We start from the raw sequence: 21,181 nt of genomic DNA on the forward strand, positions 1-21,181 counted from the left end.
TGGGGTATTGTCCTGTAGATAAGTTATGGGGTATTGTCCTGTAGATAAGTTGTGGGGTATTGTCCTATAGACAAGGTGTGGGGTATTGTCCTATAGATAAGGTGTGGGGTATTGTCCTGTAGATAAGTTGGAGGGTATTATCCTGTAGATAAGGTGTGGGGTTTTGTCCTGTAGATAAGTTGTGGGGTATTGTCCTGTAGATAAGTTGTGGGGTATTGTCCTGTAGATGAGGTGTGGGGTATTGTCCTGTAGATAAGGTGTGGGGTATTGTCCTGTAGATAAGGTGTGGGGTATTGTCATAGATAAGGTGTGGGGTATTGTCCTATATATAAGTTGTGGGGTATTGTCCTATAGATAAGGTGTGGGGTATTGTCCCATAGATAAGGTGTGGGGTTTTGTCCTATAGATAAGGCGTGGGGTATTGTCATAGATAAGGTGTGGGGTATTGTCCTATAGATAAGTTGTGGGGTATTGTGCTATAGATAAGTTATGGGGTATTGTCCTATAGATAAGGTGTGGGATATTGTGCTATAGATAAGTTATGGGGTATTGTCCTATAGATAAGGTGTGGGGTATTGTCCTGTAGATAAGGTCTGGGGTATTGTCCTATAGATAAGGTGTGGGGTATTGTCCTGTAGATAAGGTGTGGGGTATTGTCCGATAGATAAGGTGTCGGGAATTGTCCTGTAGATAAGGTGTGGGGTATTGTCCTATAGATAAGTTGTGGGGTATTGTCCTATAGATAAGTTATGGGGTATTGTCCTATAGATAAGGTGTGGGATATTGTGCTATAGATAAGTTATGGGGTATTGTCCTATAGATAAGGTGTGGGGTATTGTCCTGTAGATAAGGTGTGGGGTATTGTCCTATAGATAAGGTGTGGGGTATTGTCCTGTAGATAAGGTGTGGGGTATTGTCCGATAGATAAGGTGTCGGGAATTGTCCTGTAGATAAGGTGTGGGGTATTGTCCTATAGATAAGTTGTGGGGTATTGTCCTATAGATAAGTAATGGGGTATTGTCCTATAGATAAGGTGTGGGGTATTGTGCTATAGATAAGGTGTGGGGTATTGTCCTGTAGACAAGGTGCAGGGTATTGTCCTGTAGATAAGTTGTGGGGTATTGTGCTATAGATAAGGTGTGGGGTATTGTCCTGTAGATAAGGTGTGGGGTATTGTCCTATAGACAAGGTGCGGGGTATTGTCCTGATGATAAGGTGTGGGGTATTGTCCTATAGATAAGGTGTGGGGTATTGTCCTGTAGATAAGGTGTGGGGTATTGTGCTATAGATAAGGTGTGGGGTATTGTCCGATAGATAAGGTGTGGGGTATTGTCCTGTAGGTAAGGTGTGGGGTATTGTCATAGATAAGGTTTTGGTATTGTCCTGTAGATATGGTGTGGGGTATTGTCCTATAGATAAGGTGTGGCGTATTGTGCTATAGATACTGTGTGGGGTATTGTCCTGTAGATAAGGTGTGGTGTATTGTCCTATAGATAAGGTGTGGTGTATTGCCCTAAAGATAAGTTGTGGGGTATTGTGCTATAGATTAGGTGTGGGGTATTGTCCTGTAGATAAGGTGTGGGGTATTGTCCTGTAGATAAGTTATGGGGTATTGTCCTGTAGATAAGTTGTGGGGTATTGACCTTTTGATACGGTGTGGGGTATTGTCCGATAGATAAGGTGTGGGGTATTGTCCTATAGATAAGGTGTGGGGTATTGTCTGATAGATAAGGTGTGGGGTATTGTCCGATAGATAAGGTTTTGGGTATTGTCCTATAGATAAGGTGTGGGGTATTGTCCTATAGATAAGGTGTGGGGTATTGTCCTATAGATAAGTTGTGGGGTATTGTCATAGATAAGGTGTGGGGTATTGTCCTATAGATAAGGTATGGGGTATTGTCATAGATAAGGTGTGGGGTATTGTCTGATAAGGTTTAGGATATTGTGCTCTAAGGTGTGAGGTAGACTAACTGTTTGTGAGAGAACATAAAGAATTAAAGTCATTCGTGTCAAAGGTTTATTCCTGCTACACCATCACTTGGATACATGAAATTGTGTTTGTGTTTGCTTCATGCGACTCATAGCACATCATACATGTGTTTTACCTTCTACCGAGTTTCTTCATGTTTCCAACTGTGTTGGACCGCAGGTAAAACTAAGGGGAGGTAATTCTCAAAAATTACCGAAAAACATAAATTGCTATTCAGTAGCAGCTTAAATTAAAACGAAAAATGATTCCACATCTTGTCAAAAACTAACACTTAGTCAATGAAAACATGTCTTTAAAATAATTATATATTTTTTTCTTTGAAAGAACCTCCTTTCCTCTTCTGCTGCTGTCACATGTGGAATCAAGCAAACTAGACTTGCCTTAGCTTTTAGTAAAAAAAACAAAAACCTAAAAAATATGAACTCCACAGTCATGGTGCAGGACTTAGTATGGTGCAGGACTTGGTGCGGTGTATTGTGCAGTGGGGAAATAACATGTTTTGTATTGTCCGTGTGGGGTTATGTCCATGTGGGGTTTTGTCCATGTGGTGTTATGTCCATGTGGGGTTATGTCCATGTGGGGTTATGTCCATGTGGGGTTATGTCCATGTGGGGTTTTGTCCATGTGGTGTTATGTCCATGTGGTGTTATGTCCATGTGGTGTTATGTCTGTGTGGTGTTATGTCCATGTGGGGTTATGTCCATGTGGAGTTATGTCTGTGTGGTGTTATGTCTGTGTGGTGTTATGTCCATGTGGTGTTATGTCCATGTGGTGTTATGTCTGTGTGGTGTTATGTCCATGTGGTGTTATGTCCATGTGGTGTTATGTCTGTGTGGTGTTATGTCCATGTGGTGTTATGTCCGTGTGGTGTTATGTCCGTGTGGTGTTATGTCTGTGTGGTGTTATGTCCATGTGGTGTTATGTCTGTGTGGTGTTATGTCCGTGTGGTGTTTTGTCCATGTGGGGTTATGTCCATGTAGGCTATTGTCCATGTGGGGTTATGTCCATGTGGTGTTATGTCTGTGTGGTGTTATGTCCATGTGGTGTTATGTCCATGTGGTGTTATGTCCGTGTGGTGTTATGTCCGTGTGGTGTTATGTCCATGTGGGGTTTTGTCCATGTAGGCTATTGTCTGTGTGGGTTTCATCTATGTGAGGTTTTGTCCGTGTGGTGTTATGTCCGTGTGGTGTTATGTCCATGTGGGGTTTTGTCCATGTAGGCTATTGTCTGTGTGGGTTTCATCTATGTGGTGTTATGTCCATGTGGGGTTTTGTCCATGTAGGCTATTGTCTGTGTGGGTTTCATCTATGTGGTGTTATGTCCATGTGGGGTTTTGTCCATGTAGGCTATTGTCTGTGTGGGTTTCATCTATGTGGGGTTTTGTCTGTGTGGTGTTATGTCCGTGTGGTGTTATGTCCATGTGGGGTTTTGTCCATGTAGGCTATTGTCTGTGTGGGTTTCATCTATGTGGGGTTTTGTCTGTGTGGTGTTATGTCCGTGTGGTGTTATGTCCATGTGGGGTTTTGTCCATGTAGGCTATTGTCTGTGTGGGTTTCATCTGTGTGGGGTATTGTCCGTGTTGGGTTTTGTCCTTGTGGTGTTATGTCCATGTGGGGTTTTGTCCATGTAGGCTATTGTCTGTGTGGGTTTCATCTATGTGGGGTTTGTCTGTGTGGTGTTATGTCCGTGTGGTGTTATTTCCATGTGGGGTTTTGTCCATGTAGGCTATTGTCCGTGTTGGTTTAATCTGTGTGGGGTATTGTCCGTGTTGGGTTTTGTCCGTGTGGTTTTATGTCCATGTGGGGTTTTGTCCATGTAGGCTATTGTCTGTGTGGGTTTCATCTATGTGGTGTTATGTCCATGTGGGGTTTTGTCCATGTAGGCTATTGTCTGTGTGGGTTTCATCTGTGTGGGGTTTTGTCCGTGTGGTGTTATGTCCGTGTGGTGTTATGTCCATGTGGGGTTTTGTCCATGTAGGCTATTGTCTGTGTGGGTTTCATCTGTGTGGGGTTTTGTCTGTGTGGGGTTTTGTCCGTGTGGTGTTATGTCCATGTGGGGTTTTGTCCATGTAGGCTGTTGTCCGTGTTGGTTTAATCTGTGTGGGGTATTGTCCGTGTTGGGTTTTGTCCGTGTGAGGTCTTGTCCATGTGGGGTATTTATTGTCGTGTGGGTTTTGTCCGAGTTGGGTATTGTCTGTGTGGGGTATTGTCTGTGTGTGGTATTGTCCATGCGGGCTATTGTCATGTGGGGTATTGTCCATATGGGGTATTGTCTTGGAGGTATTGTCCATATGGGGTATTGTCATGTGGGGGTATTGTCCGTGTTGGTTTTGTCTGTGTGTGGTATTGTCCATTCGGGGTTTTGCTATGAGGGGTTTTGTCATGTGGGGTATTGTCATGTGGGGTATTGTCCAAATTGGGTATTGTCCGTGTGGATGTTGTCAGGTGAGATATTGTCATGTGGGGAATTGTCATGTTGGGGATTGTCCATGCAGGGTATTGTCATGTGGGGTATTGTCCATGTGGGGTATTGTCCGTGTGGATGTTGTCAGGTGAGATATTGTCATGTGAGGTATTGTCATGTTGGGTTTTGTCCGAGTGGGGTATTGTCATGTGGGATATTGTCCATGAGGGGTATTGTCATGTGGGGTATTGTCATACGGGGTATTGTCTATGGGGGGTTTTGTCATGTGGGGTATTGTGGTGTGGGGTATTGTCCATGTAGGCTATTGTCTGTGTGGGTTTCATCTGTGTGGGATTTTGTCCGTGTGGGGTTTTGTCTGTGTGGGGTTATGTCCATGTGGGGTTTGTCCATGTAGGCTGTTGTGGGGTATTGTCATGTGGGTATTGTTTTGTTGGGTATTGTCATGTTGGTATTGTCATGTGGGGTATTGTCATGTGGGGTATTGTGGTGTGGGGTATTGTCATGTGGGTATTGTCACGTGGGGTATTGTCTTGTCTTGTGGGTATTGTCTTGTCTTGTGGGTATCGTTATGTTGGGTATTGTCATGTGGGTATTGTCACGTGGGGTATTGTCTTGTCTTGTGGGTATCGTTTGTGGGGTATTGTCATGTGGGTATTGTCACGTGGGGTATTGTCTTGTCTTGTGGGTATTGTTTTGTGGGGTATTGTCATGTTGGTATTGTCACGTGGGGTAACCCTGTGTCATGCACTCAATCCTATAGTCATGGTAGTGCCTATCTGACTGTATGGAATTGTAATACAGGGACTTGAAGAGTGCAAATGCATTGAGAAAATCCATTTAGATTTTTTATGTAAACTTCCTTTGAAAAAGAGCACTCCATCAAATATGATATACGGGGAGCTTGGCAGAAACCCCCTTTATATCCTCCTATATGCAAGCAAGATGTCATTTCAGGCCCATATCGCATCAGGAAAAGCAACTAAACTCTCCTATACCTTGTAGAAACCGGTATTAGATGACACTGATGCTGAGAGTAATGGGAATAAATGGTTATTGTCAATTGAATCTATATTTATTAAGCCTGAATTGATGTTTATATGGCATACCCATTGTTTTGACTCACTAACATGTAGAGTGTCAAATAGATTACAATATGGTCATCGGACACGTTGGAATCATCAAAAGCTGTAACTTATAAAATATTTTAATCAGAACTTGAAACTGAAGAATATTTGGATACATTTTGTAAAAAACTCTGATTCTCACTCATTCAGTTTACAACATCATCTCACAGACATGCAGTGGAAGTTTTGTATGTTGGTTGTTGTTTAACGCCACACTCAGCAATATTCAAGCTATATGACGGCGGTCTGTAAATAATTGAATCTGGACCAGACAAACCAGTGATTGACAACATGGGCATCGATCCATGCAATTGGGATCGATGGCATGCATCAACCAAGTCAGCAAGCCTGACCACCCGATCCCGTTTGTCGCCTCTTACGACAAGCATAGTCGCCATGGGTTGCTGAAGACCTATCCTACCCCGGATCTTCATGGGGGGAGAAAAGCATGGGTTGCTGAAGACCTATTCCACCCCGGATATTCACAGGGGGAGACAAGTATGGGTTGCTGAAGACCTATTCTACCCCAGATCTTTCTGGGAAGAGGGTCGTTGGAGCTCTTGTAGTGCCATTTATTGCCAGATAATGTTATTAATGTGATATTAGAGACTTTGGTGATGAATTCCATGAAGTGTTCCATTGTAACTATTTTGAAAGCTGTAGATTTGATTAGTAACAAAGATATTATTACAATAGGTCGAATGTGTTAAAATTCCACTGTTTGTTTAATGGTTCAAAGTTTGTTAAACAAATTATCTGAGTTTTGTTCAATCAAGACTCAAACATGCACGACCTTTGGGTTAAAACAATATGTACACTGTGTTACTGTAAATTGTTGTAAATTGTAAATAATCTGCCCTGAGGCCAAGTTACTTTGATATAATATGTAATATCTTCATATGCTAATGTCTGTGGGATCTGTGAAGACCGGGGGTAGAATAGGTCTTCAGCAACCCATGTTTGTCGCTCCCTGTGAAGATCTGGGATAGAATAGGTCTTCTGAGCAACCCATGCTTGTCTCACCCCGTGAGGATCTGGGGAAGAATATGTCTTCAGCAACCCATGGCGACTATGCTTGTCGTAAGAGGTGACAAACGGTATCGGGTGGTCAGGCTCGCTGACTTGGTTGATGCGTGTCATTTTATCCCAGTTGCATAGATTGATGCTCATGATGTCATCACTTGATTGTCTGGTTCAAACTTGATTATTTATACAGACCGCCGTCATATAGGTGGAATATCGCTGAGCACGGCATTAACAACAAACAAACACAGTCTGTGGCCAAAAACGTAAATAAAGTTGCACATTTTTAATCCAATATTAGGTTGAGGACATGTCTGGCACGTGTTTGAAATAGTCGGGTCTGACTGGGCCAAATGAGGATGATCATGTGGCCCCTTTAACCCTCCCCTCCTCGTCAGTAGTCCCTGCACTGCAAGTCATGGGGAGTGCTGTGTGGCCCCTTTAACCCTCTCCTCCTTGTCAGTAGTCCCTGCACTGTAAGTCGTGAGGAGTACAAGTGCCTGAGTTCATGTCAGGCTGACTCGCAACAAGCCTGGTAATGGTGAGTGATACTCAATTGATACTGGACTTTCCCAGTGATACATGGCACAAAGATTAACTTCCAACCAGCCCTACAAATCATCTAATCAACTAGAAAACTAAATCAATGGGCCCGAAGCTTCAGACAAGCATAATTAAATTGTATCTGTGAGAAGGTTCTTGTAGGCCAATATCGTATTTCAAGGAGTTCAACAACGATGAGTGCTGGTTAAACTGATGTCAAATCTCACAATGCCATTTACTGTACTGATCCTAAATCAGTTCACCTGCAGCTAAAGAAAACCTATGCAAAAACTTCCCCTTTGCGGTGAGTTACATGTACAAAGCCATCTCCTTCCTTGCAGTGGAGATCAAGGCCAGACTGGGATGTTCATGTGTTGTGGACGAGCTGATTGAGCTGCCCGAGATGTGAGAGCTGCAAGAGCTGTGAGAACTGCGAGATCTGTGACAACTTCAGACTTCAAGACTTCAGACAAGTGAAGACTTCAGACAAGTGTTGCCATGTCCTACAGTTGGAGGTAGAGGTGTGAAGACTTCAGACAAGTGTCGCTATGTCCTACAGTTGGAGGTAGAGGGGTGAAGACTTCAGACAAGTGTCGCTATGTCCTACAGTTGGAGGTAGAGGGGTGAAGACTTCAGACAAGTGTCGCCATGTCCTACAGTTGGAGGTAGAGGTGTGAAGACTTCAGACAAGTGTTGCCCAGTGAATCAGTCAAGGGGTGTTGTTTCAGGATGTATATAAGTCTATGTGAAATATGGATGTTGCTTCACTGCAGAACTTCGGCTAACAATCTTCAGCAGTACTTCATATGAAACCTGAGCTAATTGTGGACACAAGCTAGACTGAGTGGACAGAATTACAGATCACCCCTGACAATCTGACAGATTAGGCAGGACTCCACACCAGCTTAAAACCACACAAGCTTTCAACAGAATTAGCATCTGTCATATCACCCTCATACATCACATGGTAGAGGTAGTTCCCAAGTAATATTGTTATACACTGATATGTACATGATAAGTGTTGTCTAATCTGCTTAGCTTTAATGCTACACAATGTACAATGATAGGGAAGAATACTGGCTCCATATATGTTACACATTGTCTGTTTCATAAAACATAATACAGAAGATGTGTCCCTTGGGACCAAGCTGCCTTCATCTCAGACTCACTGGTGGCAGGGAAATCATTGCATGAAGTATACAACACCGGCTCCCTGATGGGGCGGATGGATGCTGGTTTATATCCAAGGTAGTCAACAGGATGGATGTATATCTCCTGGGTAGTGTTTGTTTGTTTGTTGTTCAACGATGCAATCAGCAATATTCCAGCTATGTGATTCCCGGCTGTAAATCATCGATTCTGGACCAGACAATCCAGTGATTGACATCATGAGCATCGATCCACGCAGTTGGGATATGATGACATGCATCAACCAAGTCAGTGAGCCTGACGACCTGATAGTGTTAATTGCCTCTGAAGACAAGCACAGTCGCCTTTTACGGCAAGCATGGGTTGCTGAAGACCTGTTCTGCCCCGGATCTTCCCGGGTCTCCCAGGTAGTCATCAGGATGGATGTATGGTGGTTTATGCACCTGTCATTGTGGGGGATGGGGTGTCAGGGGGGTGTCAGGGGGGTGTCGGGGGGGTGTCGGGGGGTGTCACTTACTTGTCACTCTGTGTGTGTGTGTGTGGGGGGGGGGGGTTGAGAGGGTGACAAGAGGTGTTACTGTGTGCGAGGGTGGAGTGTCACAGTGTGTGTGGGGAGGGGGCGACAGGTGAGGGGTGGGGGTCGGGGTAGTGGGATATCACTGTGTGGGTTCAGGGAGGTGTGGAGGGGGCGACAGGTGAGGGGTGGGGTCAGGGTAGTGGGGTATCACTGTGTGGGGTAAGGGGGCTTGGGAGGGGAGGACAGGTGAGGGGTTGGGTTCAGGGTATTGGGGTATCACTGTGTGGTGTCAGGGGGGTGAGGAGGGGGAGACAGGTGAGGGGTGGGGGTCGGGTTAGTGGAGTATCACTGTGTGGGTTCAAGGGGATGGGGAGGGGGCGACAGGTGAGGGGTGGGGGTCGGGGTAGTGGGTATCACTGTGTGGGGTCAGGGGGGTGGGGAGGGGGAGACAGGTGAGGGGTGGGGGTCGGGGTATTGGGGTATCACGGGTGAGGGGACAAGGGGTCCAGGAGAGGGTCTGATACAGAAATAGTCAATGAATTATGACAACATGATCACTGTTTGCAAATCAGCAATGACAATTAGCATCTCTGAGTCGTGTAATTATGAATTAGACACTTCTTCTTCTACTTGCTAACTTCCAGGTACTTTGTCTCCTGATCAACTAGTCCTAATCCAATTGTTTGTCCGCACGTCTTTCATGTCAACTCTGCGAGGAAGGAATGTGTGATTATTTATGTGCGAACATCCTGACAAGCATTTGAATAACTGATTAAGTTGTGATTAACGGCTTTAATTCTGCATCCTACATTCCCGGCACAGCTTGACTGTCAGGCCAACTGACGGCGGTGGCCGGCACACCATCAGCTAATTGCTCCCTATCATGTTATCTCGTCCTGAACGCGGCTCTGCTAAATATCACTGCATGTAGCCATGAATAGTGCAGCACAAACACCTGATCAGTGATGCTACTGATTTTATTGACTGAATTATTAACACCACTTCCCTGTAATCATTTTCTGGGGGAAAAAACAGTCCAGTAATAGCATACACAAACAATTATTCCTGAAACAGTTAGCTTGCTACAGGGGATAAGTAAAGCTATTGCTCATTTAAAGTTACACATGTGTTGGGAGTGATATGGTTTTATTATATCTATGTGTGAAAGGTTGTGGTTTTACTACATTTGTGTGTGGTTGGCTGTGGTTTTACTACATTTGTGTGTGGTTGGCTGTGGTTTTATTACATTTGTGTGTGGAGGGTTGTGGTTTTACTACATCTGTGTGTAGAGGGTTGTGGTTATATTACATCTGTGTGTGGAGAGTTATGGTTTTACTACATATGTGGTTGGAGGGTTGTGGTTTTACTACATCTGTGTGTGGAGAGTTATGGTTTTACTACATATGTGGTTGGAGGGTTCTGGTTTTACTACATCTGTGTGTGGAGGGTTGTGGTTTTACTACATCTGTGTGTGGAGGGTTCTGGTTTTATTACATCTGTGCGTGGAGGGTTGTGGTTTTACTACATCTGTGTGTAGAGGGTTGTGGTTTTACTACATCTGTGTGTGGAGGGTTCTGGTTTTATTACATCTGTGCGTGGAGGGTTGTGGTTTTACTACATCTGTGTGTGGAGGGTTGTGGTTTTACTACATCTGTGTGTGGAGGGTTCTGGTTTTATTACATCTGTGCATGGAGGGTTGTGGTTTTACTACATCTGTGTGTAGAGGGTTGTGGTTTTACTACATCTGTGTGTAGAGGGTTGTGGTTATATTACATCTGTGTGTGGAGAGTTATGGTTTTACTACATATGTGGTTGGAGGGTTCTGGTTTTACTACATCTGTGTGTGGAGGGTTTGGTTTTATTACATCTGTGTGTTGAGGGCTGTGGTTTTATTACATCTGTGTGTAGAGGGTTGTGGTTTTATTACATCTGTGTGTGGAGGGCTGTGATTTTATTACATCTATGTGTGGAGGGTTCTGGTTTTATTACATCTGTGTGTGGAGGGTTCTGGTTTTATTACATCTGTGCGTGGAGGGTTGTGGTTTTACTACATCTGTGTGTAGAGGGTTGTGGTTTTATTACATCTGTGTGTGGAGGGCTGTGATTTTATTACATCTGTGTGTGGAGGGTTCTGGTTTTATTACATCTGTGTGTGGAGGGTTCTGGTTTTATTACATCTGTGCGTGGAGGGTTGTGGTTTTACTACATCTGTGTGTGGAGGGTTGTGGTTTTACTACATCTGTGTGTGGAGGGTTGTGGTCTTATTACATCTGTGTGTGGAGGACCGTGGTTTAACAGCATCTCACGCCAAGCTTTGTCACCTTTTAAGGCACAAATGGTTTGCAGAAAACCTATTCTTCCCGGGTCTTCATGGGTCTATGAAATATGTAGGCCAAAGACAATGAACAATGCAAGTTGGTGAAATTTATACACAGTTTTGAACACAAAGATATTGACAAAGATATCCATGATAGATTTTCTGTTCTGATACACATAAGTACCTGAATGTGTGTGAATAACACACGAGAACAGCAGGCCAGTCAAGTGGCCTGGAAGATACCAGTCCTGGCTAACATTTACCAACGTTATGATTGCTAATAAAGATCTAAGACTATGTAAGACACATTTACTTTGCTGATTTGTCGCATTAAATGAGAGGTGTGATGTCATCAAAGCTGCAGACTTGACAGAGCACACGTTCGGCCTGTCAACGTCGGGTTCCTGTGAACAACTGTACATGTGTCAGAACAGCCAGTCGTCATTCAGAATATTGGTCAAGATGAAAAGGAAGCGTAAAACAGTGTGAACTCCTTAATTTGACAAACATTCCTATTTTGTGATCAGGTTTCACAGTCTCATGTATTTTTGGAGAGTTAATTGCGACCTGCAAGAATAACATGGAGACCTGGGTGTCTCAACACAGCTGTTCATTCACGGAAGTGAGTGAGTGAGTCAGTGAGTCAGTGAGTGGGTGGTTGAGTGGGTTGAGTGAGTGAGTGAGTGAGTGAGTGATTGAGTGGGTGGGTGGAGTGAGTGAGTGAGTGAGTGAGTGAGTGAGTGAATTAGTGAGTGAGTGAGTGAGTGAGTGAATTAGTGAGTGAGTGAATGAGTATGATTTTACACTGCTTTTGGCAACATTCCATCAATATCATAGCAGGCTTCACACATTGTACCTCTGTCGGCAATCGAACCCCGGTCTCCAGTGTGATGAGCAGATGCTTTAATCACTTGACTGATGACATTGTGTGATATTTTTAGAACATTTCGAATGGAAAGAAAATTGACAAGCCTGCTTTTGAAACAAAGTGATATATGTTTACAGCGATACAGGATATGAAGTCAGCGAGCCTGACCACCCAATCCGGTTAGTCGCCTCTTACGACAAGCACAGTCACCTTTTACGGCAAGCTTCGGTTGCTTAAGACCTATTCTACCCTGGATCTTCACGGGTCGGATTCGAATGAAAATTATGGTATGTAAAATCATAAATATATCAAAATAATGTATTTTACTGGACTAATTTTTCTGCCTGTTCAGTTACTCTGTGCTCACATCAAACAACCATGTGATCTGGCGTCAGCTGACAGTGGATGAGTGCACGATATTGTTGATCCCCAAATGGAGAAAGCATGTGTTTACCTTTACAACATAACCACTGAGGTAGCACAGGAAAATCTTATTCTCCTTCAAACAATGACCTTCAACACCAAAGTGAAAAAAAATACTGAATGATCACTTAAATCCTGCTACAGAACAATGAAGGGAAACATTATTCATTATTTTATGAACATATGATGAACACTCAACACTTGATGAACTCTCAACACTTAATGAACTCTCAACACTTGATGAGTGAGTTGAGTTGAGTTTAACGCTGCTTTTAACAGTATTCCAGTCATATCACGGCATGTCAGCTTATTGTGGGAGGAAAGCCCGAAGTGATGCGTGTCTCAAAAGTTTACCACTTCTGTGAAACCCACGAGCACGGGTATGTTGCTGACAAACCTAGAAACATAATCCTAGCAAACCGGGATTCGAATCCACAATCATAGGTTTCTGGCGTGCCCAAGGGACGCAACTCTGCACAGCAAATCGCGGCGCCTTAGACGACTGGGCTACCCCTGCCCTCAACTGAACAAGTGACAATCACATATATCACTGCACTCATGAACAATTCCCGCAATAGTCGACAATACCAAGATAGACAGGAATATTTATCCTTTGGTTTTCCCTTTCAGTGGTCAATGCTCACTACCCTATACAGGTAATAAAAACATATTTAGAAACACGGTGGAATCGGATATTTACAGGATTGGGAATCCCCTTGAAGAGAGGGGGAGTTATATTCCATATGGGGCCAATCTCCATTTTTTATCCATAAAAGTATTAAATTTCAATTAAACATGTTCCCCAGTTTATTCACGGACAGATGGGAGGTTCATACTTTGAATGCCTGAGGCTCTATGGGAACATCTTCACATCTCACATGACCCAATAGTTTGTTTCAGCTTCCAGTGGTCAATGCCCAGTATCCAATACCGGTAACAAATACATATTTGTTTGCAACTCGAAGTTCCAAGAAATGCGACATGACTGACTGGTTGAAGATGAAGATGCTGTCAAATACACTTTTATATTTAATCAAAGCATAAAACATTTACCCAGAGATTCATAGATCAATTCTGAAGGAACCAGCTGACTTTATACTTTTGTCCAAATGACATTGCAGCGATTTTGATTGAGTAAAAGTTTTAAGTATTAGTTTGAGCATGAAATATCCATTAAAATTGTAATATTATCGCCACACCTGTGATGAATGTATGCAAACTTAAGAGTTTGCTGTGGTTCAATACCAGTTTTGCACGAACACCTGTGCATGTTCCAGGAATGCCAAAATTGCCCCCATTTTCAATATGGGGTAAGCAAAACATTTTCAATCTATGATATCTTGAGGAAAATTCTTCAAACCTATATAGTTGTATATTATAATAGTGAGTGAGTGAGTGAGTGAGTGAGTGAGTTTAGTTTTACACAGTTTTTAGCAATATTCCAGCAATAGCAATTCAATGTCGTCAATGGAACTATGGTCCTCGCCATGACGAGTGAATGCTTTCACCACTAGGCTACCACACCGCCCCTTACAATACAGAATGTGATGCTGTCAATCTGAACATATTGTTTGTTCTTACTTCAAATCCAGCAGTTATTGATGTGTCACTGCATGTTTCCTGTGTCCTGATCAACAACAGACGTGACAGCAGTTATTGATGTGTCACTACATGTTACCTGTGTCCTGATCAACAACAGACGTGACAGCAGTTATTGATGTGTCACTGCATGTTACCTGTGTCCTGATCAACAACAGACGTGACAGCAGTTATTGATGTGTCACTGCATGTTACCTGTGTCCTGATCAACAACAGACGTGACAACAGTTATTGATGTGTCACTGCATGTTACCTGTGTCCTGATCAACAACAGACGTGACAGCAGGCAAAGGGTTAAGCTGGATTCATTGCATAAACACAAACATTTAGAAAAATGTTAATCTGTGCGAGCACCTCACTAACAGGAGTACATATTGAGTTACTCCAAAAGCTTCCAGTTAACCGGGCCGTCACACTTCTAGTAAATCTCTACATTATTAGTCTGATTGATCAAAGATTTATTGGTGCGTACAGCACATCGGTATTCCGATACATACTGCCAGTGTGCATGCACATTAATTATTCAGGTTGAAGTTGTAATATCATTGATGATCCATTTAGGATTGATTCAATAAAACCAATCTGCTTTTGAAGAATGAACTTTTCCCATGTGGAGCTTTTTGACTAATAGCTTTCGAACAGGTCCATAGACTGGAACGTGGAGACAGAGATTGTAACATCATAACACCATCAATATTTCATTCCGATGTCTGGTCCGACACAGGCCTACACTTACAGGAAACACTGGAAAAATATACCTCTACACAGACACCTGCAGGAGATATAAGTAACAAAATACCTCTACACAGACACAATACAGGCACGACACCTGCAGGAGATATAAGTAACAATATACCTCTACACAGACACGATACAGGCACGACACCTGCAGGAGATATAAGTAACAATATACCTCTACACAGACACGATACAGGCACGACACCTGCAGGAGATATAAGTAACAATATACCTCTACACAGACACAATACAGGCACGACACCTGCAGGAGATATAAGTAACAATATACCTCTACACAGACACAATACAGGCACGACACCTGCAGGAGATATAAGTAACAATATATCACCACACCTGCCGGAAATATAAGTAACAATATATCTCTACACAGAAACAATACAGGCACGACACCTGCAGGAGATATAAGTAACAATATATCTTACATCTGCAGGTGATATAAGTAACAATATATCGCTACACCTGCAGGAGCTATATAGAAACAATATATCACTACACTACACCTGCAGGAGATATAAGTGGCAATATATCACTACACTACACCTGCAGGAGATATAAGTGGCAATATATCACTACACTACACCTGGAGGAGATATAAGTGGCAATATATCACTACATGTGCAGGTGATGTAAGTAACAATATATCACTATACCAGCAGGAGATGTAAGTAACAATATATCACTACACTACACCTGCAGGAGATATAAGTGGCAATATATCACTACACGTGCAGGTGATATAAGTAACAATATATCGCTATACCAGCAGGAGATGTAAGTAACAATATATCACTACACTACACCTGCAGGTGATATAAGTAACAATATATCACTATACCAGCAGGAGATGTAAGTAACAATATATCACTATACCAGCAGGAGATGTACCGTATTTTCTTGAGTATAGTGCGCACCCATGTATAATGCGCACCCCCCTCTAGCGGGTTCAATATTTTGGAAAAAAAGAAATTTGAATATTATGCGCAGAAAAAAAATTACACCGTACCCTTTCAGCGAAGTCCGGCAAACGAACGGGTGATGAGAAACTTTGTCAGTACAAATTCGAAATTTGAGATAAAGAATCACCAGACATGTTTATTTACCGTTTAAATAGTATTTATTGTTCTGCTAGGCATTGTTTAATATCTAGGGATTAAGATTACCTTGTGTATTTTCTCGTAAACTAAGCTGGAAACAGCAATCAGCTGTATACACGTTTTCTTGGAATCGACCGGTGATTTGGTCAAGACACACCCAATGATATAACTTTATAGGATTTTTAATGCAAGGATCGGCAACAATCGTATCTGAAACTATTTTTTTTATCAGGAATAATATATTCCATTATTTTCTTAATTATATGTAGCCTTTACTAAACATATTTAAAATAATAATAACCCTAAGCGAAGCAGCTGATCGCTATTCCCGGGTATTATTTTTTACATGGAACCAGTCTGACCAGTCACCGTCAAGGCTCATGCGCACGTGATCGCGAGAATTTCATGTTGACATAGAATCGTCAAACAAAAACAAATATTTCTTTTAACGAGTCAAAGCATGTCATTTATGATATATGTATCCATTCTCTGTCAACTAAAATTCGTTTCAAGGCGTCAATAGCGGTATTCTGACCGTGGTTGCTGTTAATAACGGTGAGTTGTGCGATCTTCTGATCGCTTCACACACGATTTCGCCGAAATTAATAAAAACAATATTAAAAGGAATTTTGAATGAAATAAGCAGGTGATATAAGTAACAATATATCACTATACCAGCAGGAGATGTAAGTAACAATATATCACTATACCAGCAGGAGATGTAAGTAACAATATATCACTATACCAGCAGGAGATGTAAGTAACAATATATCACTACACTACACCTGCAGGTGATATAAGTAACAATATATCACTATGTTTCCACATGATTTGAATAAATAAACTGGTAAATATTCTGCAGGGCCATCTTGCAGTGAAACATCCTGGTTTAACACTCGAGTGTATTTGTTGTAAATCAACTTGCAAAGTGTTAAGAATACTGTGACTGGCACTGAAAGGGTTAAGCTGAGTTCAATACTTGTGTGTGTAAACAGTAATCGGCCCAAGCGATGTACATTCTACATGTGAGAGATTTAATGATTGGCAGAAGTACTCACCAAACAAGCTTTGTCACCAGCACCCTGCAACACACAAAACAACTTTATTAATATTTTTGCAAAAAATCATTTCATCTTCATTATGAGCGAAACAAACAATTCAATGGGATGTATACAACTCAAAGGGTGACAGCTGTGTGAACACGTGGCCTGTCAACTGCTCTGTGTCCTGCACTGCCCCCCCCCCTCCCTGCAGCTATGCCCCCCCCGTGGGCTGCCCTGACCCAGCGAGCTGTAATCCCGCTGCACTAATGGATGTGATTCTTCATCAGCACAGCAACATGCAGGCATATTGGATGTTGTGCTATCTTTGATGTCCAGAGTGGCCATTTGCCCAGCTTTATTCACTGCAATAACTGTCAATTATCAGACACTATTTGTTTGCAGGAAAACTCAGATTTCATTTTTTGTCAGCCATGATGGAATGGAAAAGAGACAGCGTCATTCTCCCGGAAGGTGGAGCGTTTGAAGCAAGAAGGAAATTGGCCAGCAGGGGACATTTATGAGTCCTCCAGTCCCGAGCCCACAAGACTTCAGTGGAAATTACTCGTACAGCCCCTTCAAAGCCTGTTATTGAATTTCAATGAAACAACCGTCTTAAACTCATTTTTTAATTAATATGAAATACAGTTAAGAGAGGCTGTAGTGAGTATACATCCCACTACTGCATCAATATGACCCTTCTCTTGGACAGGCTACACCGTACTGCATCAATATGACCCTTATCTTGAACAGACTACACCGTACTGCATCAATATGACCCTTACCTTCAACAGACTACGCTGTCATGCATCAATATGACCCTTACCTTCAACAGACTACGCTGTCATGCATCAATATGACCTTTACCTTCAACAGACTACGCTGTCATGCATCAATATGACCCTTATCTTGAACAGACTACACCGTACTGCATCAATATGACCCTTATCTTGAACAGACTACACTGTCCTGCATTAATATGACCCTTACCTTCAACAGACTACGCTGTACTGCATCAATATGACCCTTCTCCTGAACAGACTACGCCGTACTGCATTAATATGACCCTTATCTTCAACAGACTACGCCGTACTGCATCAATATGACCCTTCTCCTGAACAGACTACGCCGTACTGCATCAATATGACCCTTCTCCTGAACAGACTACGCTGTCCTGCGTCAATATGACCCTTACCTTCAACAGACTACGCTGTCATGCATCAATATGACCCTTACCTTCAACAGACTACGCTGTCCTGCATTAATATGACCCTTACCTTCAACAGACTACGCTGTCATACATCAATATGACCCTTATCTTGGACAGACTACGCCGTACTGCATCAATATGACCCTTACCTTCAACAGACTACGCCGTACTGCATCAATATGACCCTTCTCCTGAACAGACTACGCCGTACTGCATCAATATGACCCTTCTCCTGAACAGACTACGCTGTCCTGCGTCAATATGACCCTTACCTTCGACAGACTATGCCGTACTGCATCAATATGACCCTTGTCTTGAACAGACTACACCGTACTGCATCAATATGACCCTTCTCTTGAACAGACAACGCCATACTGCATCAATATGACCCTTCTCTTGGACAGACTACGCCGTACTGCATCAATATGACCCTTATCTTGAACAGACTACGCCGTACTGCATCAATATGACCCTTCTCTTGAACAGACTACGCCGTACTGCATCAATATGACCCTTATCTTGAACAGACTATGCCGTATTGCATCAATATGACCCTTCTCTTAAAACAGACTACGCCATACTGCATCAATATGACCCTTCTCTTGGACAGACTACGCTGTACTGCATCAATATGACCCTTCTCTTGGACAGACTACGCTATACTGCATCAATATGACCCTTCTCTTGGACAGACTACGCTGTACTGCATCAATATGACACTTATCTTGGACAGACTACGCTGTACTGCATCAATATGACCCTTCTCTTGGACAGACTACGCTGTACTGCATCAATATGACCCTTATCTTGGACAGACTACGCCGTACTGCATCAATATGACCCTTCTCTTGGACAGACTACGCTATACTGCATCAATATGACCCTTATCTTGGACAGACTACGCTATACTGCATCAATATGACCCTTCTCTTGGACAGACTACGCTATACTGCATCAATATGACCCTTATCTTGGACAGACTACGCTATACTGCATCAACATGACCCTTCTCTTGGACAGACTACACTATACTGCATCAATATGACCCTTCTCTTGGACAGACTACGCTATACTGCATCAATATGACCCTTATCTTGGACAGACTACGCTGTACTGCATCAATATGACCCTTATCCTGAACAGACTACAGCCAACTGCAACCACTGACCACTGAACAGGCTATACAGTAACAGAGGCAGCAGGAAGAGAGTGGTTCAAGGTTTTTCTGTATCAATGAGAAAACCATCAATTTGTTCTTTGTATAAAAAGATCTTTACATTGTAGGAAGCCATTATTATCATGTGATGTGTAGCTGACTTTTTTACCACCCCACTTTGAACTTGAAACTTTTTATTCGTCTCCCATCAAACAAAGAGTAAATGAGTGATCACAGCATAATGGCACCGGTCAGCGCCACCTGATCACCACAAGCAAAGAGATCGTGGTCATGTGACCTGCAGGCTCCATCTCTTCATTGGGTGATAAAACAGTGCTATCTTCCTCAGTACATTAGATGATAAAACAGTGCTATCTTCCTCAGTATGTTAGATGATAAAACAGTGCTATCTTCCTCAGTACATTAGATGATAAAACAGTGCTATCTTCCTCAGTATATTGGGTGATAAAACAGTGCTATCTTCCTCAGTACATTAGGTGATAAAACAGTGCTATCTTCCTCAGTACATTAGATGATAAAACAGTGCTATCTTCCTCAGCATGTTAGATGATAAAACAGTGCTATCTTCCTCAGTACATTAGATGATAAAACAGTGCTATCTTCCTCAGTACATTGGGTGATAAAACAGTGCTATCTTCCTCAGTACATTAGGTTATAAAACAGTGCTATCTTCCTCAGTACATTATATGATCAAACAGTGCTATCTTCCTCAGCATGTTAGATGATAAAACAGTGCTATCTTCCTCAGTACATTAGATGATAAAACAGTGCTATGTTCCTCAGTACATTGGGTGATAAAACAGTGCTATCTTCCTCAGTACATTAGGTGATAAAACAGTGCTATCTTCCTCAGTACATTAGATGATAAAACAGTGCTATCTTCCTCGGTACATTAGATGATAAAACAGTGCTATCTTCCTCAGTATGTTAGATGATAAAACAGTGCTATCTTCCTCAGTACATTAGATGATAAAACAGTGCTATCTTCCTCAGTACGTTAGATGATAAAACAGTGCTATCTTCCTCAGTACATTAGATGATCAAACAGTGCTATCTTCCTCAGTACATTAGATGATAAAACAGTGCTATCTTCCTCAGTACATTAGATGATAAAACAGTGCTATCTTCCTCAGTACATTAGATGATTAAACAGTGCTATCTTCCTCAGTACATTAGATGATAAAACAGTGCTATCTTCCTCAGTACATTAGGTGATAAAACAGTGCTATCTTCCTCAGTACAGTAGGTGATAAAACAGTGCTATCTTCCTCAGTATGTTAGATGATAAAACAGTGCTATCTTCCTCAGTACATTAGATGATAAAACAGTGCTATGTTCCTCAGTACATTGGGTGATAAAACAGTGCTATCTTCCTCAGTACATTAGGTGATAAAACAGTGCTATCTTCCTCAGTACATTAGATGGTAAAACAGCGCTATCTTCCTCAGTACATTAGGTGATAAAACAGCGCTATCTTCCTCAGTACATTAGATGATAAAACAGTGCTATCTTCCTCAGTATGTTAGATGATAAAACAGTGCTATCTTCCTCAGTACATTAGATGATAAAACAGTGCTATCTTCCTCAGTACATTGGGTGATAAAACAGTGCTATCTTCCTCAGTACATTAGGTGATAAAACAGTGCTATCTTCCTCAGTACATTAGGTGATAAAACAGTGCTATCTTCCTCAGTATGTTAGATGATAAAACAGTGCTATCTTCCTCAGTACATTAGATGATAAAACAGTGCTATCTTCCTCAGTACGTTAGATGATAAAACAGTGCTATCTTCCTCAGTACATTAGATGATCAAACAGTGCTATCTTCCTCAGTACATTAGATGATAAAACAGTGCTATCTTCCTCAGTACATTAGATGATAAAACAGTGCTATCTTCCTCAGTACATTAGATGATAAAACAGT

The 21,181-nt window shown here is 42.2% G+C and overlaps 1 protein-coding gene across 2 annotated transcripts in view; it reads right to left on the bottom strand.

Moving 5' to 3' along the window:
• Positions 1-21,181, bottom strand: part of LOC124118669 — a 289,157-nt gene that overhangs the window by 80,363 nt on the left and 187,613 nt on the right. For both annotated transcript variants that reach the window (XM_048386865.1, XM_048386864.1), the window contains exon 5: positions 16,889-16,912. In XM_048386865.1, coding sequence (XP_048242822.1) covers positions 16,889-16,912 — 24 coding nt within the window. The remainder of the gene's footprint in view (positions 1-16,888; positions 16,913-21,181) is intronic.

This window comes from Haliotis rufescens, unplaced genomic scaffold, assembly GCF_023055435.1.
Source record: "Haliotis rufescens isolate VD_foot unplaced genomic scaffold, xgHalRufe1.0.p SCAF_61, whole genome shotgun sequence".
In the NCBI taxonomy this organism is placed as follows: domain Eukaryota; kingdom Metazoa; phylum Mollusca; class Gastropoda; order Lepetellida; family Haliotidae; genus Haliotis; species Haliotis rufescens.